This window comes from Notamacropus eugenii, chromosome 3, assembly GCF_028372415.1.
Source record: "Notamacropus eugenii isolate mMacEug1 chromosome 3, mMacEug1.pri_v2, whole genome shotgun sequence".
Classification (NCBI taxonomy): Eukaryota; Metazoa; Chordata; class Mammalia; order Diprotodontia; family Macropodidae; genus Notamacropus; species Notamacropus eugenii.
In genome coordinates this window covers 332,482,146-332,504,086 of record NC_092874.1, presented here as the reverse complement: position 1 = coordinate 332,504,086, position 21,941 = coordinate 332,482,146, and the positions used below count along the sequence as shown (strand labels likewise).

The following is a 21,941-nucleotide window of genomic DNA, read 5'->3' as shown; positions in this document are numbered from 1 at the left end:
CTGACTCTTCATGACTCCATTTGGAATTTTCTTAGCAAAGATGTTGGAATGGTTTGCCATTTCCTTCTTCAGGCCATTTTACAGATGAGGAAGCTGAGGCAAACAGGGTTAAGTGACTTGTCTAGGGTCACACAACTTGAGTGCCTGAAGCCAGATTTTAATTCAGTAAGATGAGTGAGTCTTCCTTACCCCAGGCCTGTCACTCTATCTACTGTGCTCCTACCTAGTGAGCTCCTAGGATTGGAGGATTCTCAGGTTGTTTGGTTGTCTAAGGAGGTGCAGACTTGTCTTGGTCAGAAAAAAAACACGTTAAAACTGATCAAGATTGAGGAGTAGGTTTCTGAGTGGCAGATACACATCCACCATCCACCTTGAGAAGACCCAGTTGAGGGGAGAGAGAAATTCAATAAACTTCATATAATGTTTATTGAAAATTTAGATCTTAAAAAATGTAGCTGTATCAGTTTAGAGTGATCTTTTACCCTTACCCTTTTGGGCTTGACCAGGACTAGAAGAGGTGGTGGCAATAGAGAGCGAGTCATGCAGCTGGAGCCAGAGGTGATGATATGCAGTCCCTATGCATAAAGTTCCTTGGTTATTATTACTTACTTAGGTAAATTTTTAATGCCACCATCCAGAGTATATTTTTCTTTTAATTAATATACTAGAGATTTATATCCTTTTGTCTTTAATTTGCCTGTGGGTACCACTCTTTCCATGATTTCAGTTGCAGGAGATATATACATACACATGTGTATACACACACACATGTACACACAGTCAAACATTTTCAAGGACTTGGAATATTTTGCCAAACTATAAAGGAATTGAGAGTACCAGTTTTATAAAAAAAAAAAAATGTTATAAATACATGATTTTGTGTTAGTACTATAGATTAATTCATTCAAATATTTATGTATCAAGAGAAAGATAGCACATTTTGATGTCCTGGACTCTCATCTCTTCTCCCTCTACACAACTTCACTTGGGGAATCTCCTCACCTCCCAGCATTTTAATTACCATTTCTATGTGATGATTCTCAGATCTACCTATCTTGCCCCAAACTCTTGGGTAACCTCAAATTTGCATCTCTATTTGCCTTTCAGATAAATTGAACTGGATGTCCAAGAGGCATCTTAAACACAATATATCCAAAGCAGACTTCATTATCTTTTCTCTAAACCCTTTCCTCCTCTTCCCTTCCCTGTTACTATGGCCAACACCATCCTCCTTATCCTTTAGGCTTGCAATCTAGTAGTCATCCTGGATTCCTCATTCTCTCCCATCCCCCATATCCAAACTATTGTCAGAGCCTGTCGATTTCATCTTTACATCTTTCAAATATGCCCCATTCTGTCCTCTGACACTGCCACCACTCTGGTGCAGGCCCTCATCAGGTCATGTCTTGATTCCCATGATAGCTTATTTTGTGGGTCTGTCTGCCTCAAGTCAATTTCCACTCTGATCCGTTCTCTATTCAGCCACTGAAGTGTTTTTTCCTAAATCACAAGTCTAATCATATTATCCTCCTCCTTTAATAAACTCCAGTGGCTTCCTTTTGCCTTCAGGAGCAGATATAAAATGCTCTGTATGTCATTCAGAGCCTTTCATAACCCAACCCCCATCATCCACTTTTCTAGTCTTCTAGCACTTTGCTCTTCAGTGCAGTCATACTCTTGATCCAATGACACAGGCCTCCTGGCTCTTCCAGGAATAAGGCATTCAATCTCTCAGATCTGGTGTTTTCTCTTATTGTCTCCCATACCTAAAACGTTCTCTGTCTTCTGCTCTGACTACTGACCTCTCTGGGTTCCTTTAAGTCCCAACTGAAAGCCCTTTCACAGGAAGCCTTTCCACCTCCTCTTAATTCCAGTGCTTTCCCTTTTCCAATTATTTATTTATATTGCCACTCCAAATGTTCATATGGACCATTTGTGCCTGATGTGTGGTAAAGCCTTCTAAGCTCACATTGGTCAGATCAGCCACAGTTAGACATACTGTACCTTGACTCTAATGTAGTGATGTCACTTTGGTCCTCTTTGACAATGAATGACATCAGCCACCTTGCTCTGTCTAGATTTGTTTGCATCTCCTCTCCCCTATTAGATTGTAAGGTCCTTAAGGGCAAGGATTTTTTTTTGTATCTCCTGTGCTTAGCACGTTGCCTGGCACACAGCAGGCTTTTAATAAATATTTATTGAATTGAATTGATTTAGGTGGTTCTCTCACTGGTTGAAAGGCAAGAAACTGTACCTCTAAGTGACCCCAAACAACTCTAAGATTACACGCTAAAGATAATTGTGGTTTCATTAGTAGAGGGAGTTTCTATACTAAGAATTTCCCTCTCCCCCCACCCCCCACTCCCCATTTTGTAAGGCATTGCTGTTAACTTGAAACATAATTCAACAACTTCCAGACATTTCCTGTTTTATTCTCTCAGGTAACCCTGTTTTTCCTTAAAGCCTATTTCTTTGGATGATTATAGTTATCTCTTCATAGTTTCAGATCTACACTCTAGTCTCTAGAAGCCCTCAACTTCAGGTTGAAACTATTTCTGACCTGTGTGCTGACTTAATGGGATACCCAAGACTGGACCAGAGAACCCCTTGCCTTAAATTTCTCCTTTCCTGGGCCTCTGACCATAGGCATTAAGCACACAGAGCCAAAAGTGCAATGGTCCTCAAGGAGCTCATGTTATGCTGTGGGAAGCAACATGCACATGCTTAAGGTACATACAGAACAAACACAAGATGATGGTTGGGAGGTGGGAGAGTCAGTGTGAGTCTCATGTGCAAAGTGGTGCTTAAGCTGAACTTTGAAGGGAACTAGGGAGTCTTAAGAAGTGAATGCGAGGAGGGTGTACATTCCAGAGACAAAGGACAGTCTGTGCAAAGGCAAGAAGACAGGCAACTGAATTGGAATGCTATTTCTGCAAAATTGTAGAGTACATGAGGGGAAATAGTGTGTTAGAAAACTGAAGATTAGATTCAGGTTGTGAGGAGTTTAAATGTCAGAGAAGTATAGATTTAATTTTAGAGATAATAGCTTGGGCAAGCAGGTGGCTCAATGCCATGCTTGAAATCAGGAAGACCTGAGTTCAAATTCAACCTCAGACACTTGCAAGTCACTTTTCTTCCTTTTCCTCATTTGTAAATTGAACTGGAGAAGGAAATGGCAAACTGTGCCTGTATTTTTGGCACGGAAATCCCAAATGGGGTCATGAAGAGTCGAATATGACTGAAAAGACTGAATGACAAAAACAAGACATTGTAGGGAATCGTTGGAGTTTCTTGGTTACTTCTCCACTTTAAGAATGTTACTTTGGCAGCTGTGTGACAGGAAAACCAGTTAGGAGGTTGTTATAGTAATCTAGGGGAAGAGTTGATGAAGATCTGAACTAGAGTTGTGACTTTAAGAGTGGAGAAAAGGAAGTAGGGGGTTGAGGTAGAATGAATAAGGTTTGGCAGTTCTTGAGCTCTGTTAAAAGCTTTGTGTGCTTCTTCCTTTTTCTTCTCTGGACAAGAATCTGTATAGTGTAGTATATACAGAGAGCTGGTCTGGGTTCAAATCTTAGATCTTAAGCATTTTGGCTCTATGTTCCTGGGAAGTCACTCTGTAAGTTGCAGAGAAAACATGACCTACATTGGTAGAGGGAGCTTCCTCACTAGGATTGAGGGATTAAATTAAATCCCAATTAAATAATAAGTCCAATTCCTATTTCTGTCTTCTCTAGAAATTCCTTAAACTGCTTTATCTTCCCAAAGACTCAAGTCTTTCTCAATTTAAGTTGTAGTTGTAACAGTCCTATCTTGGGATTTCCCATTTAAGGTGACTATAATCATCCCTGGGGGGTTTCCAGACATCATTCTTCTGTTGGATATGAAGGTCCTCAGTCTATTGTGATTTTTCTGGTGGGTGACTTTTTCCTTTATCCTATACCTCAGAACTCCTCTACCTTTGTTTTCAAAGTACCTTGAGCAGCCCTCAATTTAAGTGGAAGGTAAAGCCAGCTCAAGTAACCAGTGAATTTGAAATCTTAAGGGATCTGGAAGGGGCTTCCTATTTGCATCTTTTAGTTAGTTTCAACAAATGTTTATGAAACAGTTTTACACCATATAACATACTGCACAGAAGTCATAGCAAAGACTAAGACATGGTATTTGCCTTCATTGAACTGATAATCAAGTGTGTGTGTGTTTGTGTGTGTGTGCATATGTATATTATATGTAGATATAATATATATATAGTTCATTAGCTGCATGGTTGTCTGCATTGTGATGCAAGTCAGTCTAAAAGTAGTTTTTAAGTAGAAAAATGTTATGTTAATTTGTTGAGATATTGTTAGTAAGATAAATACAATTTTATTATATTTTCTTATTGGCCTTTGGACTAGATTTCTCTCCCTTCAGTGGCTGGGAATGAGCTTCCTCACACTAAGGAATAGCTTGATGCTGAAATGAAGGGGGTTCATTAAATGTTTACTCTCTTATCATATCAGCATAATAACTCACTTTTATATGTTACTTACATTAAGATCTACAAAATCCTTTCCCACAACAACCTTCTAAAATGTGTAGTAGAAATATTTTCATCCTCTATTGAATGAGGAGACAGAAGATCAGAGCAGTTAGACTTGTCAGTGATCATGTGGCTGGTTATATTGGAGCCCAGGTGGAAACTCAAGTCTCTTCACTTCATATTCATCATTATCTTTCTTGTTGGACATATAGCCTTCCCACTCAGGTATGTAATTTCATTAAAGGTTAATTAATATTATAATCAAGACTATACTTTCTCTTCAGGTTGAATTGATTTTGTTTTTCTAAGTTCTAAAAATCATTTTCCTGAACATTTCTTTTCCCAGTCTTTACTGTCATGAGTGATCTTCAATGTTTCCTTTTATTCTTATCTTTCAATAAAACGAGTGATGACACGTCAGTCCACACCCTTGTGAATTTGTTGCCTTTCTTTGAATAGCAGGCAAATCAAACACAAGGGGAGCTACTTTTGTTTACTTGTACTAATTTGATTAAACATCACTGTTAAAAAAGTTGGTTATTCTTTTTCCACCATGAGGCCTCCTACATTACAGTTTAAATTTTTTCTTTATCTCCATGTAACACTGGAAATATTAGGGGACCATCTTGGAGCTGATAGTCTTGTCTTTTCATCATAGTATTAGATTTCTTATTTAACCAGAATGGGCTCAGTTTAGCTTCCAGTCCTTAGAAGCAGTCGTATTACTGAAGATTGCTGTTTCCTTGTCGCTCACGGAATTTAAGACTTTAAAGATGGTCAGGTTCAGGGAGAGACCAGTGTGTGCTTTATTGTTCTTGCCTTTTCCTTCTTTCTCTTACTATTACCAGTCTCTGAACAATATATTTTTTCTATTAACATTAAAGGTAGGTCTGTTTAATATGTGCTGCTTCTTGAAAAGGCCTTCTAGGGTGAGGAGTTGAAGTCTAATACATAATGGATTAGATTAGGGATGTTTGGAGTAAACTCTATAGTGGCGGCCGCCCATCTCAGTTAATAAGGGCTGTGTTCCGATGCCTCTGGCCCTGTTTGCTCAGGCCACTCGTTGTTTGGCTGGCACACCTTCTTCCTTTCTTCCTCCCCTTCAGAATTGAAGGAAATTCTGCATTTCTTTATACAAAGTATTTGATTCTGTTCATCTTTCCAAATCCATTGTTACTTAATTTATAATTTTCATAGATTTTTTTTTTCTGGTTTTTGCAAAATTAAAGACTTACTGCCTCTTCAGGGTTGAGCAGTAGATTGTTGTATAAATATTAATAACATAAACTATAGCTAGAACCTTAATTTTGACTTCCATTTTCACACTAGATTCACTGTGACCACTTTCTCTCTGTCTGCCCATTGGGAGGTAGGGTGGGGAAGGGATCTGTTTCTATGGGTCAGTTTATTTTTGGCAAGTTAACTTTTACATTGGAGGTAAAGTATTTAACTGAATTTCTAAGAACTGGAATTCTTTGTGATATTTTAATCACAGCCCAAGTCAAGTTATGCTAGCTCATCTTTTGGAGGATGAAAAAGAAAAGATTTAATCCTATTTTCCTGGATTTGAACACTTATGAAATATCAACATGAATTTTATGAATAGTTACGACTGATCATTCTTTCATGTTTCTAGGACTATCTTGTTGAGTGTAATCTCCCTGCTTAATGAGCCCAACACTTTCTCTCCAGCCAATGTGGACGCTTCAGTTATGTTCAGGAAATGGAGGGACAGTAAAGGAAAAGATAAAGAATATGCTGAAATCATTAGGTAAGACCGTGTGTTTGTGCCCTTACTGTGTGCATTCATTCAAGGCTAAAAGTAGTTCGTGGACTGTGCACTTCCCCAGGGTTTCCTCTGGAGATATGGATGATATGCATGAAACTGATGATGATGATGATGGTGGTGATGATGGTAGCTCACATTGATATAGTGTCTCCCGGGTGCCCGGCACTGCACTGGAGCACTTTGTCATCATGATCTCATTTGATCCTCACAGCACCCCTGGGAGGTAGGCGCTGTTCTTCTTCTTCTGATGGTGCAGATGAAGAAACTGAGATAAACAGGTTAAGTGATTTTCCCAGGGTCACCGTCGATAAATGTCTGAGGTTGGATTTGAACTCGGATCTCCTGACTCCCAGCCTGGTGCTTAATCTACCGTGCCACCTAGCGGTTAGCACAAGATTAAATTTTAACTGTCACTCCAGAGGTTTTATACTCACAGTCTGATGAGGTTCTCGTTAGAGAGCTCTTGGAAATTTTATTTCTTTTTCATTACCTCCCCTAGTGCTGAGTAACTGATTTTTTTTATCTCCTTCAGCAATTGGTCAGCTTGTATACTTGAATCGTGTTAGCAGAGTTTCAGCATCTTCATTCTTTTACTAAAAAAAAAATAGTGTCCCAGAATGACAATCAAGGGTTCATTTCTTAATATCTGGTTTGGTTTTGTTTTTTAATAAAATCATTTAAAATACCCAAGAGTATAAGCAAAAGATTTTAGGGCCATCCTAATACTCTCTGAAAAAGGTCCCGAAGCACATATGGAAGGTTATGGTCATATCGAAGCCTTTAAATAGGTATATTTTTATTCTCAGTCTGAACAAATTCTTTGGGGTAATGAGTTGAATAAACGTTCTTCTTAGTGTATATTTCTTTCATGGCATAGTGAAAGAACTCAGGCCTAGGAATCAGGAGACTGGGATTTTAAATCCCAGCTCTGCCACTAATTAGTCAATGTGACCTTATTCAAATCACTTAATGATTTTCCCTGTAAAAATAAGAGAGCTGAACTGAATGATCTCTTCCATTTTTAAAATTATGTGATTCAAGTTTTTCAAACCTTCAGGGGATATTCTGTTGTATTTATATTCTAGAATTTGAGAAGTAAATCTATTCACTCTAGTTGCGCAATTACCAATTTTATAAACTTCAATCCCATTTTCTCCAGGTTTTCAGCTTTGCAGACCTAAAATCCGCACCCCTAGTATGCCTACACTAGTTGGCCCCACTTTAATTTTCTTCCTTTGGTCTTAGCTCCATGTCAGCCATCTGCTACTTGCTACTTGCAGTAGCAATAGATAGCTTTGCACCATCATTTTCTACAGGGGGATGCTAGTGCTCGTTGCTTAGTTCTCAGTACACTTCTCGATGTGGTCAGGGTTTATTTTGTTGGTGTTTTTGGTGTGACATCAGCACATCTTATTGCTTGGAGGAGGTAACAAACCATAACTCGCTGTCATCACTGGCAGCAAACATTGACTAAGCACCTACTTTTTCAGGGCACTGTGCAGGGTGTTCCAGATAAGTTTTTTGCCCTTTGAGTTCTCACAGTTCGATTGATGGAGATATAGGATGTCTATATATAGAAAAAAAACAGTGGAATGAAAGAGATGAATAACTGTATAATATAACTTATTTTGGGGGTGGGACCTTATTTTAAGATTACTGCTTTACACTACAAATGCTACAGGAATTCAGAGAAGGGAATAATTCCTGAGGGAAAGGGCAGTCGATGGACTGTACCAAAAAGAGGTGGCGCTTGAGCTGGGCTAGCAGGGGAGGAAAGACAAAAGTGAGATGATGAGGAAGAGTATTTCTGGTGGGGTGGGAGTGGGGGATGGAAAGAGGAAGACTACATGATCAGAGATGGGGAGGCAGTGGGACACACTATGTTCAGTAAATAGTGAGTAGGTCACATTGGCAGGAAAACCCGTTTTATTTATTTAATGGAGTACCAATTAAGTGGATAATGTGCCAGATTTTGAAGGATCTTGAATTCTAAGTAAAAGTATTTGGATCTTATTCTGTAGGTGAGGAATGAGGAACCCCTGAAAGACTTGGGTTCCTTTTTGGGGGCACGTGATAGCTTGGAGTCCATCGTCCTGTAAGAGTGTAATTTATACTCATCTACTGCTTCTGTTCCCTCACATCAAAAGATCTCGCAGTAGTTTATGCCTATCACCTTGACGTTTTACTCTCAGAAAAGTTTAATCTTATCCAAACACTTAGTGCTTTAATTCTGGCCTCAGTTTCCTGGGGATCCTGACTTTATATTTCTTTACCTAGAGGAGTACCTATTTGCCCATATTCTGTTTCTTGTCTCTACGTCAGTTTTCTGTCATGTTTCCCCTGTCCTATAGTGACTTGGATTGTAACAATTTCTTTGATTTTCATCTCTGAAAATGATGACTTGGTTTTAAAAACAAATAATAATAAATCAATCCTCCTTAGGGTTTTGGCAAAGTAAAAGGAGCTCTTGAATATTCCTTTATAAAAGAATGTCTTAATTTAAATCTAGTCTTTACTGCTGCTAAACTAAGCCCACTTAATTAAATTCAAGAGAATTTTTTTTATGTGCCTGTTCCATGCCAGGTGCTGGGGATCATAATGCAAACGTTGGGGAAATAAGTAGGTTTGGTGGTAGCAAAGCAGCCTCATGCGCTTGCTTGATCTGCTGGTTGGAGCTTTCTGCATTGGTGCCTTTGGAAGCATCACGTGGTTGGAGCTTGGAGGCCCATCTCTTTCTTGTTCTTGGGGGAAATGGACATGGACTGCAAGGTCCCAAGGCAGACAGAGACCCAGCATTTACTATTCTGTTTTCTTCCTTTCAGGAAACAAGTTTTGGCCACTAAGGCTGAAGCAGAGAAGGATGGCGTGAAGGTCCCCACGACACTGGCTGAGTACTGCATCAAAACTAAAGTGCCTTCCAATGACAACAGTTCGGATTTACTTTATGACGACTTGTACGATGATGACATTGATGATGAAGATGAGGAGGAAGAAGATGCCGACTGTTATGATGATGATGATTCTGGGAATGAGGAGTCGTGACCTGCTCCCTCTGTGCCCCCTGTACTGCCCAGCCATCTCAGGCCAAAGGGAGCAGCGGTAACTCAGCAGTCCGGTGGCAAAAACCATACACAGGGGGTGGGGGAAACAAGCGTGTCTACTGCTGTCTCCTGTTGTGTGGATCTCAGTTTGCTCCTTTTTATGGACCTCTCACCGGAGAGGAAGTAACCCTCCACAGAATGTTTGAATTCTTGCATTCTTTATCCTTCCATCACTGTATTACGATTCCTTTTTTAAAACAAAACCTGAAACTCCCTTCTCACTTCATCTCTACAAAGTGTTCACAGAGAAACACGTTTGGTCTGTGTTTAGATTCTTGAAGAATTAAATACAGTCTCTCATCAAGACGTTTAATGTATTTAAAGCTGGGAACCCATCAGAAGTCGGGTCTTTGGGAGTTCACAAGTGCTGCATATACTGGGTGGCAAAAGAAAAATTGGAAAACAAAAAAACCAACCCCACAAAACCTTTAAAAAAAAAAGAAGCAAATTTGCCAAGGTTCTGGCTGCTCCATTTATGACATTAGTGTGTGCACATCGCATTTAACCTTGTGGTGGTGAATTTTGTTTTCTCCTTTTTTAAGGTGTGAGGCAGATGATGTAAGCAGCTGTGTGCTGAGCTGGAGGAAATGTGTTACTGAAAGGCACAGTACTACTTTTCAGCCTCTCTGAAACAATCTTAATATTGAGACCTCAGCTATACTGGGGTGGAGAGAAAAATCAGATTTTTAAAAAATTGATTGGGATCTAATGCCTGAATAAATATTCATACTTTACATAGAACTGAGCACTTGGTTGCTATTTATTTTTTAAGGCAGGGGTTTTTTTGTGGGATTTTTTTGGTGGTGAGAAGGAAGGGTTTAAAAAAAAAAAATCACTATGCCATTTGTGAAGATGCTGCTGGGGGGAAGATAGCTCCTGCTGATGGCCACCACCAGGAGGGGAAATAGGTTTCAGTGGATTTAAAACAAGTCCCTTCCCCACAGGGAACAATCTTATGCTACCTGATGGGTCTGTCTGTGTTTGGGTCTTTTAAAATAGCCGGTGTTATTCAGCCAGTATTAGTCCCAGGAGCATGTCCAGTGTTCTGGTTTTGGTATTTCCATTAAGCTACTACACCCTATAGTGATAAATGTGGATGTGAGTGAGTAGTGACCTGTTACTGCTTTCTTCATTGAATGTAATCTGAACTGATAAATTTTCTTCTTGTTAAATCTCCTCTGTCATAGTAAAAGTCCTGTACTGCTGGCTGGATAGCTCCAGAGGCAGACCTGAGTAGCACGCCCGGAGGGAGCAGGTGGCCCAGGAAGGAAGACCTTACTTAGCCACAGGCAGTAGATGAGCCACGTGGAGTCTGTGTCGGACTTGAAACACCACCTACAGTAGAGTTCCCTTCTCTGCTTTAGGGAAATTGGTGGGAAGGTGGGGGACCTCCCTTGATAAACTTTGTCCTGGAAATCACTGCTCTTAATTTTTCCAGACCGACAGGTGGGGGTCCTGGCAGCCTTTGACAGCTAGCAATTTCAGAATTTTAGAGTTTCTATCAGGACAGAAGTTCATATATTCCTTCCATAGCAGAGGAAGGGGCGAGAGCAGTGGAGAAAGACCCTAGAATGCTAAAGGTTTCACATCAAGTGAGGGAATAAAGGGAGCGCTGACCAGAGTCCTATTTTGGATGCATCTCTTCATTAGTTCTTTTACTTAGCACTACCCTTCTGGAATGTTCTTCTGTAAGAAAATCCTAGCTGCATCCCAGGGATCCTGTAGTGGTGAGGGATTAAGAGTTAATAATGCACTCTTACTTAACTTCCCTTCCTTTCTGATCTCAGGGTTTTCATTAGCTCTTCAATTTCTTGCTTTTTTGCTTAGCCCTGGGCTAATCATCTTTGATCCTAAAACCAGCAAGGAGCTGGTTCCATCTCCTGAGGGGTGGGTTGGGGACAAGTTCTTTTAAAATAGAAATTGAGGAGAATTTGCTGGGCCCTGTGCCAGCACTTGCTGCTAGCCACCCCTCATTAAACATCTTTCTAACGCCTGGGCTTTTAACTCCCTTGTTATTGACTTAAGGATGACTTCAGGGACCCTTAATTTATCTGAACTTGTCCCTGTGACATCCTCCTCCAGTGCCCAGCAGCCAAGAGTCAAAAGTGGCCCAGTTTTGTTATTTCTAGTAAGTCCCCAGGGATTTTGTATCCCTTGCTGCTGAGAAATCTCCTACATGCCAGTCTTGGCTCCTTTTTATTTCAGAGTTGCTGCTGAGCCCTGGCTGAGGCTGTATCCATCTTTCTAAGATCTATCAGCCTCTGTTGCATGTTGACTCAGGGAGCCAGAGATGGAAGGTAGAAAATGTAGGTGGAGCTTCTGGCTTAGTCTTTTGGTGTGTTACATATTGAGTGTGTGGCTACTATCTAATAAGATTGTGTTCAAGAAACATATCTGGGGTGTATTAGCTTGTAAGAAACCGTAGGCATTCATAGGACAGTCTGACTCTGAGAACCGTCCCAGGGACTTCTCTGAGAATACATCAGATTAACTGGCGTTGGTGGCAGCCTATGCTGTCTGTGGGGAAGTGGCCAAGTGTGGTTCATGTTTCCTATTTCCCTTTTGTGGAGGTTAAGGGGAGGTGGTTCAAGGGCCAGAGGTTCAGGCCAGATCATTGTGGTAGTAGCCGTACCAATGACTTGGTTTGAAATGTGGATGCTGCATCCTTCAGGATCTGCTTCCCTTTGTACTATGAGAGACCTTACTGTATGATCTCCAGTGACTTGTATATTCAGGCTTGGTGGTAGAAGATGCATTATCAGGATTCTTTTGTTGGTTCCCCCTGCCCCTCTGCTTTATTTTAAAAACATTTCCAGTTTTTTCCCCCATTTGACTAATCATTTCCTCTGTTACACCCAAGTGTCATTTACTTGTTTACTTGCTGGTTTCTGTTGTTTTGGAGACACACAAACAAAGTAAGACTATAAAATATCTAAGAAATTGAGGGGAAAAAAGTTTACCTTAACTATAATATTCTTGCTTTTCTTACCCCACCCTCCTTCCCATCCTGATGAACAAGGTTTACATTTATTATTAAAACAAGATTCAGATGCAACTTTCAACTGTTCTGAAACCAGCAGGATGCACTAGACTTCTTAGTAAATTTCACAGCTAAAATTCTAGATGTTTTTCCTCTTTTCTTCAGTATTATAAGTTACCAGAAAGGATTAACTGATGCATTTTGTGTTGTCCTCCCCATTAGTAGTTTATTTTTGTCTTTTCTGCACATCTGTCTACTAATAAAATGTGAAATAAAATATAATACCTGTATTGTTACTTCCCCATGGAATGATCCGCTTTTTTCCCCGTGGGTTAAAACATCTTAAAAGTTCTCAACATCTCCGTTGTTTTCCTTTGAGTCTGTGCACCTGGGTATTTGCTGTAAAGTTACTTCATGGAATGTTGGTGTGTCACTGTGATTTCCTAGAGAAACCAGCCCTCACCTTCGAGCTAAGGGTGAGCCCAAGCAACAGACATGACTGCCTGGGAAATCACCATACCTTGACATGTTCAAGCTTGGTATTTTAAGGAAACAATTTTGCTTTCTTTTCCACTACCCTTCCCTTCTTTATAGATATTAAAGCTTATGGGCATGCCCTGGAAATAGCTGGAGTCAAGAAATATTTATTATGAAACTAAAAACTACTGAGAAACTAAGAACACTGGTGTTGCTGGGGGGTGGGGTGGGCTAGGGGTGGTAGTTGAAGGATGTAACATTGTGTTTGCTATTTTGGTGTATAATTTATTCACTGGCTCCAACAGTGAATGTACCTGTCAATAAATTGTGGGTTTGGATGAGGAAGAGGCACTAGTTCTGTTACAACAGTTATGTTTTAAATGTTGCATGATATTTCCCTTACCCCTGATATTAGCCACGGCAAGCATGGACAGTGTCTTATGGACATGCTTTCCAACAGTTCACCCCTCCATTTTTTTTTTTTTTTTTTTGCCTCCTCTTGCCCACTTCCAGTGTGTGAGAGAACCTTCTGAAACTAGGTAAGATGGAGAGGCAGGATTGGGATCATTGGATTCTGCAAGTGAGGCAGCCTGTGAAACATTCTCATTTCTCTCATCAACCAAAAAGTTTCCCTAGGAGTTTAGAAAAGGGCATTATAGGTTTTGGAATCTTAACGAAACACTAAACCCAGAATGTATGTAGCTCATTTTTAGGTGGGAATTAGGCTGAGATAATTATATTCTAATATTACCTCTTATGGGCAGTACATTCTCATTTCCTCTAGAAGACACTTTAGAAGCTGCATTCAGATGAAGATTTTTTTGAAGATAACTCAGAATAAAAAGGAATATTTTCTTTAGAATAACAAGTTAATATGTCTGAATTCTAGGAAAACACAGCCCCTGGAATATTCATTTGCCTGATTTTCTTTGCATTGGTTTTTTTTTTTTCAAAGAAGATCTATATTGAGTCACAGATATCTTCTATATTCTAATTTCAGGACTTTTGCCTTTCTTAGTGCTTATACTCCAGGCAAGTTTCTGTTGCCTTTGTACACTGGGTCTCAGCTGATTTCTGATAGTGTTCTCTTCAGTTTTTGCCAGATTAACCTTTGACCCCATCCAAAGGTCACTCTTCCTTATCTACCAAGCAGTGTGAAGGACTATGTTTAACTTGTATTGAAGCAAGTGAAAACCAAGGCAAAGTTCTCTTCCTAGGGCTTTTAAATCTTTTAAAAGTTTGTCAACCTATAAACTAGCAGGGAAAGGAAGAGGGGAAAAGTTCTATCACCTTTCTACTGCTCCCAGCTCATTCCATCAAATCTGTTGTTGCATCACATTAGCTTAGGTCCAAAATGAACTAGGATTTAGGTTCACATTTTGATTACTAGGCTCATTGCATTTAAATAATGTCTGGCTCATTACTATGATTGTTGGGTAATAAGTAATGTTCAATTTATTTGTCTGGTATAAACCATACTTTATATCTCATTACAACTACAAATTCTAATTAAGATGTTCTATCAGACGTACAACCTCATTCCCTCATGGTGAGCCACCATGTTTTACTGTTTTTTTTTTTTTTTTAAAAACTTTTATTCCACATCCTCCTGGTCAAAAATTGTTAAAGGTGATAACAGGCCAGAACAAACGGCACGCCAAGGGCAACCTCGTCTCCTGGAGGCAGTCACAGGTGCCACAGGGAGCATGGCTGCACTTGTTTGGCCTGAAGCTGTCACCTGACAGACATGGGCTTCTGTGATGGCTTTAGAATCAATACAAAAGCCCATGGTCCCCGAAGTATCTCTACCACCCTAGTCACACTGCCTGAAACTCTGCTATTTGCATTTTATTTGTGGCTTAAGTACTGCATGATTGAGGCTCATTTTTCAAAGCAAGGCAGGAACAACCTGCATGTGAAGAATTCAAAATTTTGGACTTTCTTAAAATATTTGTACTTCATTTTCTCAGCCCAGTTTTTTAAAAGGGTAATTTTTATATTTCAAAATTCCTTTTTACATCAATTATTTCTAAGTTACTACTCCCCTCTAACTATGTAATTTTATGTATTTTATGCATTTGAAAACATTGAGAAAAAGAGTCCATGACAAAGAGATTTAAGAACCCCCAATCTTGTCTAACCTATATTAACAAATGAATAAAGTTTAGGGATTGACTTGCCCCCTAAAAGTTAGGAGGCACCTAATTTTGATTGTCCTGCTTCCAGATCAGTTATTGAACTAAGAACTGATATAAGACAAAAATACAATTCAGAATTGATTAAATGTCCAGACTCAGTAGTTACTGATGGTTGGATGTCAACAATCGTAGTCTATAGTGGAGGATCAGTTGTCTCGGCTTGCTCCTAAAATGGTTTTTTTTTTTTTTAAATCAGTGAATTGGAGAAAAGGATAGATGGTATATACTCATCAGATCTACAGATGAGAAGAAACCTACTGGATGACAAGATCCAAAATGATCTTGACATCAGGCTTAGTACTGGGACAAACCCAATAAAATGAAATTCGGTAAATTTAGTTTTACATGTTTTAGTGCCAAAATTGTCAGCTTCACAAGTTGTGGGGGATGTATGCACGGTGAGTTCTCAGCACGTTTTTGTGCATTTGTTTTCCCTGTCCAAGTTTACAGTGTCATTTGGAACATATCACCACTAATGGCATCTTGGGCCGTGCTGAGAAACGCAGGCATCAGAATATCCTCTTGTTATGGTGGGGAAGCTGACAGTCCCACAGCATGGATGCCACATTTTAAGACATAGATAAGCAAACCTTAGGCAACAACAGGCTGGTGAGGGTACTTGAGGTCACGTGGTAGGATCAGTTGAAAGAACTTGGCATGAAGCCAAGCAAAGAAAGACGTGGGATATGGCAGTCGGCAAATATTTGAAAAGCTGTCGTTAGTAAGGTTTAAATTTGTTGCTTTATCTGTAGAGGGCAGATCCAAAAGCAATGTGGGAAAGTTGCAAATGGACCAGCTGAGGTTCCCCAGTTTTTGGAGGTCTTCAGGCAGAGGTGGTGCTGCCAAGTACGTGGAAATTGCTTTTTGGTATGGGTTGGACTAGATGGCTACATAAGTTACTAACAATTTGCATTTTTTTGTGACTTGACTGTAAAATTTTGTCATTCCTCCAGTTTTTTTTTTTGCTTCCTGAATGTCTCATTAGCACTTAAAATGTAACATCTAAGCTCAACAAGGTTCAATTTTTGTCATCACCTAAGCATCTGGACTTTCTCCACAAGTAGTTCTACTCATATTCATTCTGTGAACTACTTTCTTTTCCACACCTTTAGCAACTACCCAAATCTTTTCATGCCTTCCCTCTACCATCTTTCCTAAACACTGCCACCAAATTTATGTAATACATCAAAAAAGGTGGGAGGGGGGGATGGGGGGACTGGGTGCAGGTACCTCCTCTGCATTCTGGCTTCATTCATTTTACATATGGAACAAAGTAGATTTTTCTTGACATCAATTCCTTAACAGTTCCATGCTGGCACCTTTCTGGTGTCATCTCACTTAACAATTCTTCCAACTTTCCCCCTTCTTATGTGCCCTTGACAAATATCCCATTTATAGGCGCTTATAACCTAAGCAGTCCGAGGGGCTAAAAGGCAGCTGTTTCTTCTCTTGAGGTTTGCTCATCTCGAGGCAAGGCAATACTGGTTGAGAATTGGAGCTAAGTGGAGTGAAACCTGTTTGATTCCCAGAGATTGTTTTGGGTAAACTGGTCCTGTCTCTTTCATCCAACCCTGAGATACAAATAAAGGAATGCCTCCTATTGTGAGGTGGAGCTGATGTCCTACATTAATGTGGGAGTGGGAATACCAGACTCAGAAGAAGCTTCTCAAATTACTCTCAGAGAATTCAGGGGCCAGAAGCCCTTTACCCTCAGTTCTGTGCCATATGACCCAGTCAAACGACAACATCCAGAAGACATCTGTACTCTTAGAACTTTATTATGTGGAGTTTGGGCTAAAAAGAAATGAAACTTCTCAAACAGTTACCCAATTGGTGTGGGACAGTAGGAACAAAGCCTGTGTTCCTCTTGGGTTGGAGGGGGTTTTTCTTTAGGGAGGGTGGGGGTGTAGTTGGCCTTATTTTGTGGGCATGGGCCAAGTATAGGAGTGGGGACAGAGACAGTTCAGAAACTATTATGGGCTAAGGCCCTGATGGTAAAAAAAAAAATAAAAATTAAGTTCTTGGAGGGTGGGGCCTCGCCTTCACAGACACGAGACCCATGTCCGATTTCACCTTAGGGAGGGGATAGGACACTTCTGCTGTCATCCGGCCAGAGTGAACTCGCCAACAGGCTGGGGGAAGAGATGCAATGGGACAAATGACAGAATGGTGGCTTTGAAACAAAAAAAGTTACAGCAAAACCAACACAGGGAATGAAAACTCAATGGCATGGGGGAGGGGGGGGTGGTGGAAGGGGGAAGACAAAAACAAAGACAAAAAAACTTGATTCTTCATGTGTACCAGCCCTTCCAAACCTGAACTGCCGTGGCTGAGGGCCCCATCCCTTTCCCCCTCCTCCCACTCCCCTCCCATGCCCCTGTCAGAGCAAGTGGGACAGAGTGGAAGCCCAGAGAGTTGGGGTCAAAGGAGAGGCACGGGGGAAGGGGAGGATCCTCTTTCCCGACGGAGAGCACACAGAGCTGCAGGCTGTGGACACCACAAGTGTGTAGGCTTCTATGACATTTACAAATACATACATAAATACATTACATACAACAGTGAATCAGGGGCAAGCAGAAAGATGCTCCCCTCAGAAGGACTCTTGGCTGAGACAGTTACTGTTTCTCTGCAAGTATTCTTCTAATAAAATGCCGGTCTCCAAGAATGGGTCTCTGTGTGTCGGTTCTCCTCTCAGGTCCAGTGTCTTCCCCCTCCCCCCCAGGGGGCTCAGTTTGTCCAGTATGGAGAACTGCCATAGGTAGGTTTGGTGGCCTGAGACTTTGGCTGCAGGGTACTGGGTTGGCTACGCTGGCCAGAGCCACCCTGAAAAGTGAGGGCCCCAGATTGTGAGGGCCTAATCAGTCACCTGCCCCAGAGGCAGGAGTCCCACAATCCTTTTGATCCCCAGCCCAATCTATGCCCCACCCCCACCCCCCAGTCAGTAACTGGTTGATCACTTTTGGGGATCCTGGGAAGGGAGGGAGATATAGGAATCCTAGGATCTAAGGATTGACTCACCTGCCCATCCTGCTGGAGGTGGTGATGTAGCATCTGGGAATGGGGCTGCTGGTGGGCAGGCAGGATATGCAGGAACGGGGCTGGGGCATAACCCGGGGCGGCACCAGGGGTCAGTGGGCCTGTGGAAGCCAGGGCTGAGGGCAGGTTGAATGGTGGTGGGGTGCCCGCGTGGAATCCCTGTTTGTCAAACGTCTGCAAGGTGGACAGGGAGGGGGAGGGTGATACATCTAAGAAGAGGAGCGCTGGGAAGTTCAGAGCTTCCCACGACACAGCGCTCCACTGCCTCTTCAGGTTGGTTCTTCCTCACCTAAATGGAACGGGGCTTTGGAGATCACTTAGCCCAGTCCCTCATTTTACCTTTGAGGAAACTGAGTCAAGAAAAGGGAATATGCTTAAAGCTGTGAGCAGCAATGCCAAGGTCACCCTGCAGGGCACAGGGGCCTCCGTGTTTTCCATGGCTATACCAGGCTTCTTGAGCACAAAAAGAAAGTGTGGGGAATTGGGGATAGGTAGAGAGGGGCCTAGGCATAAAGTTCAACTTCCCCCTCCTTCCTGCAACTCACCTGAGTCTTGTTGTACACGGAACCAGCTATGTCAGGCACACCTGTATTACTTGAGGTCACTGACACCCCTGTGAAATAAACAGCAGCTGTTCCCCCAAGGAGACCCAGGAGAGGTCTCCCTAGGGCAGTACTTCCTGCTCCAATGCCAGAGTAAGGGCCAAAAAGATGGTGCTGTAAGGCTTAGAAGATTCTGGGAGCTTGGTCAGAGCTATAGATGGTCCCTATCCAGTATTAACAGTGACTGAAGTGAATTTAGTAAATAAAAATGAACCCCACCTCACCAAAAAAAAAAAACCAAACCACTCAAAGAAAAACCCACAAAAAGAACTCTAGGTAGATTGAACAGCTGCTGAGAAACTGCCAGTGCAATACAGGGTACTCTGCATAGCTTGAGGGTAAAGGAGTAAGAAAAGGGGTTAAGGTCAAGGGCACTACCTTTCCCAGGTCCTGAACCAGCAGACTTGTTTTGTGCTGGTGACGAACCACTATAGGCTCCTTTGCTGTAATCTCCAGCTGCTGTCCCTTGGGTCAAGTCATCGTAACCTGCCAGGCATTGTGAATGGTGAGCACAGCAGGCTTGAGAGGAACCCCAGTCCCAAGCTTTCCTTGGCCTTGCACCCTCACCTGCTGCATAGCTGTGTTGGCCATAACCGCTGGCCTGCTGAAAGGGGGCGGTGGCGGTGTTCAGATTCACACCATGCTGTTTAGCTGAAGCAGGAGGGACCTGAAGGGGCAGGGAGACACAATTCTGGGGCAAGAAGATAACCAGAAACACCTACAAGTTTTCTCTCTCCATGCCTTCCCAAAGACAGGCCTTCCAACATGATACTTAGGTGATTATCCCCTTTCAGGAAACCTGATTGACTTATCAACCTTCGAAACTGCTCTTCTTTGTCCCCAAGACAGTAACATCCTCTGCAAGTATGAGACAGAATAATGTATTTGCTGAAAAGGACTTTTCTAAGGTGGGGCCCACCTGTGAGACACAAAGATGGTCTTATACAAATTAAAATAACTGCTTCCAAAAGGGGTAAGGAATGAGTTTCCTAGTGGTGTTGGGGATGCTGAAGTGATATTCTAGCTACTGAAAGTGGCAGTGGGTGAAGCGAACCACAAAGAGCAAGGATTCAATACACACCCTAGAGAAACTGATCAAATTCTATTTCCACTAAGGTGATAAAGCTCTGGGAGGGAAAACCAAACCCAAACCAAGGAGTACCAGCAAAAGGTGGTTTCTTGACTGCCATTCTTTGGTTAAGAATGGCTACTGGGGAAGCAGAGAGCCAAAGTAGCTTAGTCACTCTGGAGTCAAGAATTAGAATGAACCTTGTGTTGTGTCACCTAGTTCAACACAGGAAGACCGTCCAAAATAACCCAACTCCACTTTTGGATAATTAGCTGTCATTAGGGATCAGAAGCTTTCCTCAAGACTACTAACCGTTGCTTCTGGCACAGCCTTTTGCGTGGTTGAAAGCTGTTTTTTTTTTTTGTCCCCAAATGTCCACCCACATACTCACAAACATGGTTGGCCCATACTGGAAGGCGCTGGGTACACCGGCGTAGTAGGGGAGGCCAGTGTAGCTGTAGCCAGGAGGCAGCGTGGGGTTGAGAAAGGGCTGTTGAGCTGTGTGGTGGGTCTGAGATTGGTTCTGCTGAGTGGTGGTGGGAGCAGGGGATGCAGAATCTCCACGGCCAAACTTAGTTACATCACCTGCAGGGGGAAGGCAGCAGGTCCAAGGGCTGACCTCTTCTACCCTGTAGGAAGCAGTCCCAGCTGAGCAGGAGACAAGGCGGGACATCCAAGGGCATGAAGACAGGATCCAGACCTCTCTCCCACCTAGCTCAGTGCTGGCCCTGTTCTGACCACTCTCTTCCCTCTCAAGAGAGCAAGAGAGGACACAGAAGGACTCTGTCACTGGCCCAATGGAAGAATATACAACAGGAAATGGGATATAGAGGAAAACTGGCAGTCACTGCAGCTGTCAACCTTCCTCTTCTCTAACTCAGAGAGCAGAAAGGCTTGGCTCTCTTGCAAATGCACCATATGATCCTACGATCATATAGCCCAGATACTTCTACAGGGGAAGCCTAGGGCCCAGACTGCTAAAGTGAGTTATCCAAAGTCACAAAGGGATCCAAACCCAGAAAATCCAGCGCTCTTTTTATTACACTGTAGCTGAAAGTAAAAGTTATTAGGGATGGTCCCCTTCACAAGACAGACAAGCAAAGATCTTAGATACAACTGCTTTGTGGACAGTCACAATGTTACCTACAAAGAAAAGATGGGCAAAGTGGATTCTCTAGTTTACCCAAACCCTAAGTTTCTGGATGGGTACCACAAGCCTCAAGCTGGCCCTGGAGCAGGGATGGGAGAGAAAAATCCAATCCTAGTCACATCTTCCCCGAAAAGGCACAAACCTGAGTATGGGTTATTAGCAAGGCTCCCATCTCTGCCGGTGAGGGTCGCAGGAGCAGGGAATGTAATTCCATAATAATCCTGGAAGAGACACCCCCAAACAACTTGATCAACTCCAAACCACCACAGGAGAACACAAACCCCCAGCAGGCAAAGGCACACGGCAGCACCAGAACGCACAGCGATTCCAACACATCTGGGACAGGGTTGGGGGAGGGGAGAGGGATTTCAGGGGGAAGGACAGACAGACAGCCCAGGCATGGTCAGAGTCAGAGGGGACCTGGCCAGGATGCCTAGGTACCCAATCCCACACACTCCGGTTTCGTACCTTAACTGGTCAGCTGCGAATGCTACAAGGCCTAAAAAATGCTACTCTTTCCTCAATCAAAGACTCAGAATAGCAGCTAAAAAAGTTGATTGAACAGTACAAACCTGAAAAGGAGTCATCAGTAGAGGAGGTGCCTAAAGGGTTAAAAAGGGGACAGCCAAAAATCAGGGGGGAGGTATGTGAGGGTCGGGCTGGGAGGGCAGACTCCCCCCAGTGCTAGCATTAAAGGAAATGACAGGCTTTGGTGCTTGTCTGCAATCAGCAACATGACAGACAACCATAACACCCACCACCCTGGGGCTGGGGCCTGACACCTGCAGAGCGTAGAAGGCAGACGTGGAGAGGGCAGTGATTCTGCGGATGCGGAGCAGGGGCAGGGAACAGCAAAGCTCAGCCAGTTCCTGCCTGGCCCTCCCTCCACCCCCCCCCACCCCCTCCCCCAGGGGCTGGGACAGAAGAAATGTCTTGGGCCATGTGACTGCTGCCCCATCCTTCCCGCCCTCCCACAGACCACAGCCTGCCCCTGGGGCCAGCAGCAATGCAGCCACCACG

The 21,941-nt window shown here is 42.5% G+C and overlaps 2 protein-coding genes across 31 annotated transcripts in view; one reads left to right on the top strand and one right to left on the bottom strand.

The window, feature by feature from the left end:
- The window catches only part of UBE2R2 (ubiquitin conjugating enzyme E2 R2), a 125,339-nt gene extending 112,654 nt beyond the window's left edge, over positions 1–12,685 (top strand). The window contains exons 4-5 of the mRNA XM_072597014.1: positions 6,156–6,290; positions 9,131–12,685. Of these exons, the coding sequence (XP_072453115.1) occupies positions 6,156–6,290; positions 9,131–9,350 (355 nt within the window). The 3' untranslated portion in view covers positions 9,351–12,685. The remainder of the gene's footprint in view (positions 1–6,155; positions 6,291–9,130) is intronic.
- A 4,139-nt stretch (positions 12,686–16,824) lies between these two features.
- UBAP2 (ubiquitin associated protein 2) overlaps positions 16,825–21,941 on the bottom strand; it is a 144,736-nt gene continuing 139,619 nt past the window's right edge. For 16 of the 30 annotated variants that reach the window (XM_072596982.1, XM_072596991.1, XM_072596992.1 and 13 more), the window contains 8 exons: positions 21,494–21,523; positions 21,064–21,142; positions 20,163–20,356; positions 19,270–19,369; positions 19,081–19,188; positions 18,646–18,713; positions 18,083–18,274; positions 16,825–17,887 (listed from right to left, as the gene is read on the bottom strand). In XM_072596982.1, the coding sequence (XP_072453083.1) occupies positions 17,792–17,887; positions 18,083–18,274; positions 18,646–18,713; positions 19,081–19,188; positions 19,270–19,369; positions 20,163–20,356; positions 21,064–21,142; positions 21,494–21,523 (867 nt within the window). In that variant the 3' untranslated portion in view covers positions 16,825–17,791. The remainder of the gene's footprint in view (positions 17,888–18,082; positions 18,275–18,645; positions 18,714–19,080; positions 19,189–19,269; positions 19,370–20,162; positions 20,357–21,063; positions 21,143–21,493; positions 21,524–21,941) is intronic. The other 14 variants (XM_072596996.1, XM_072596998.1, XM_072596999.1 and 11 more) reach the window with 6 other exon arrangements.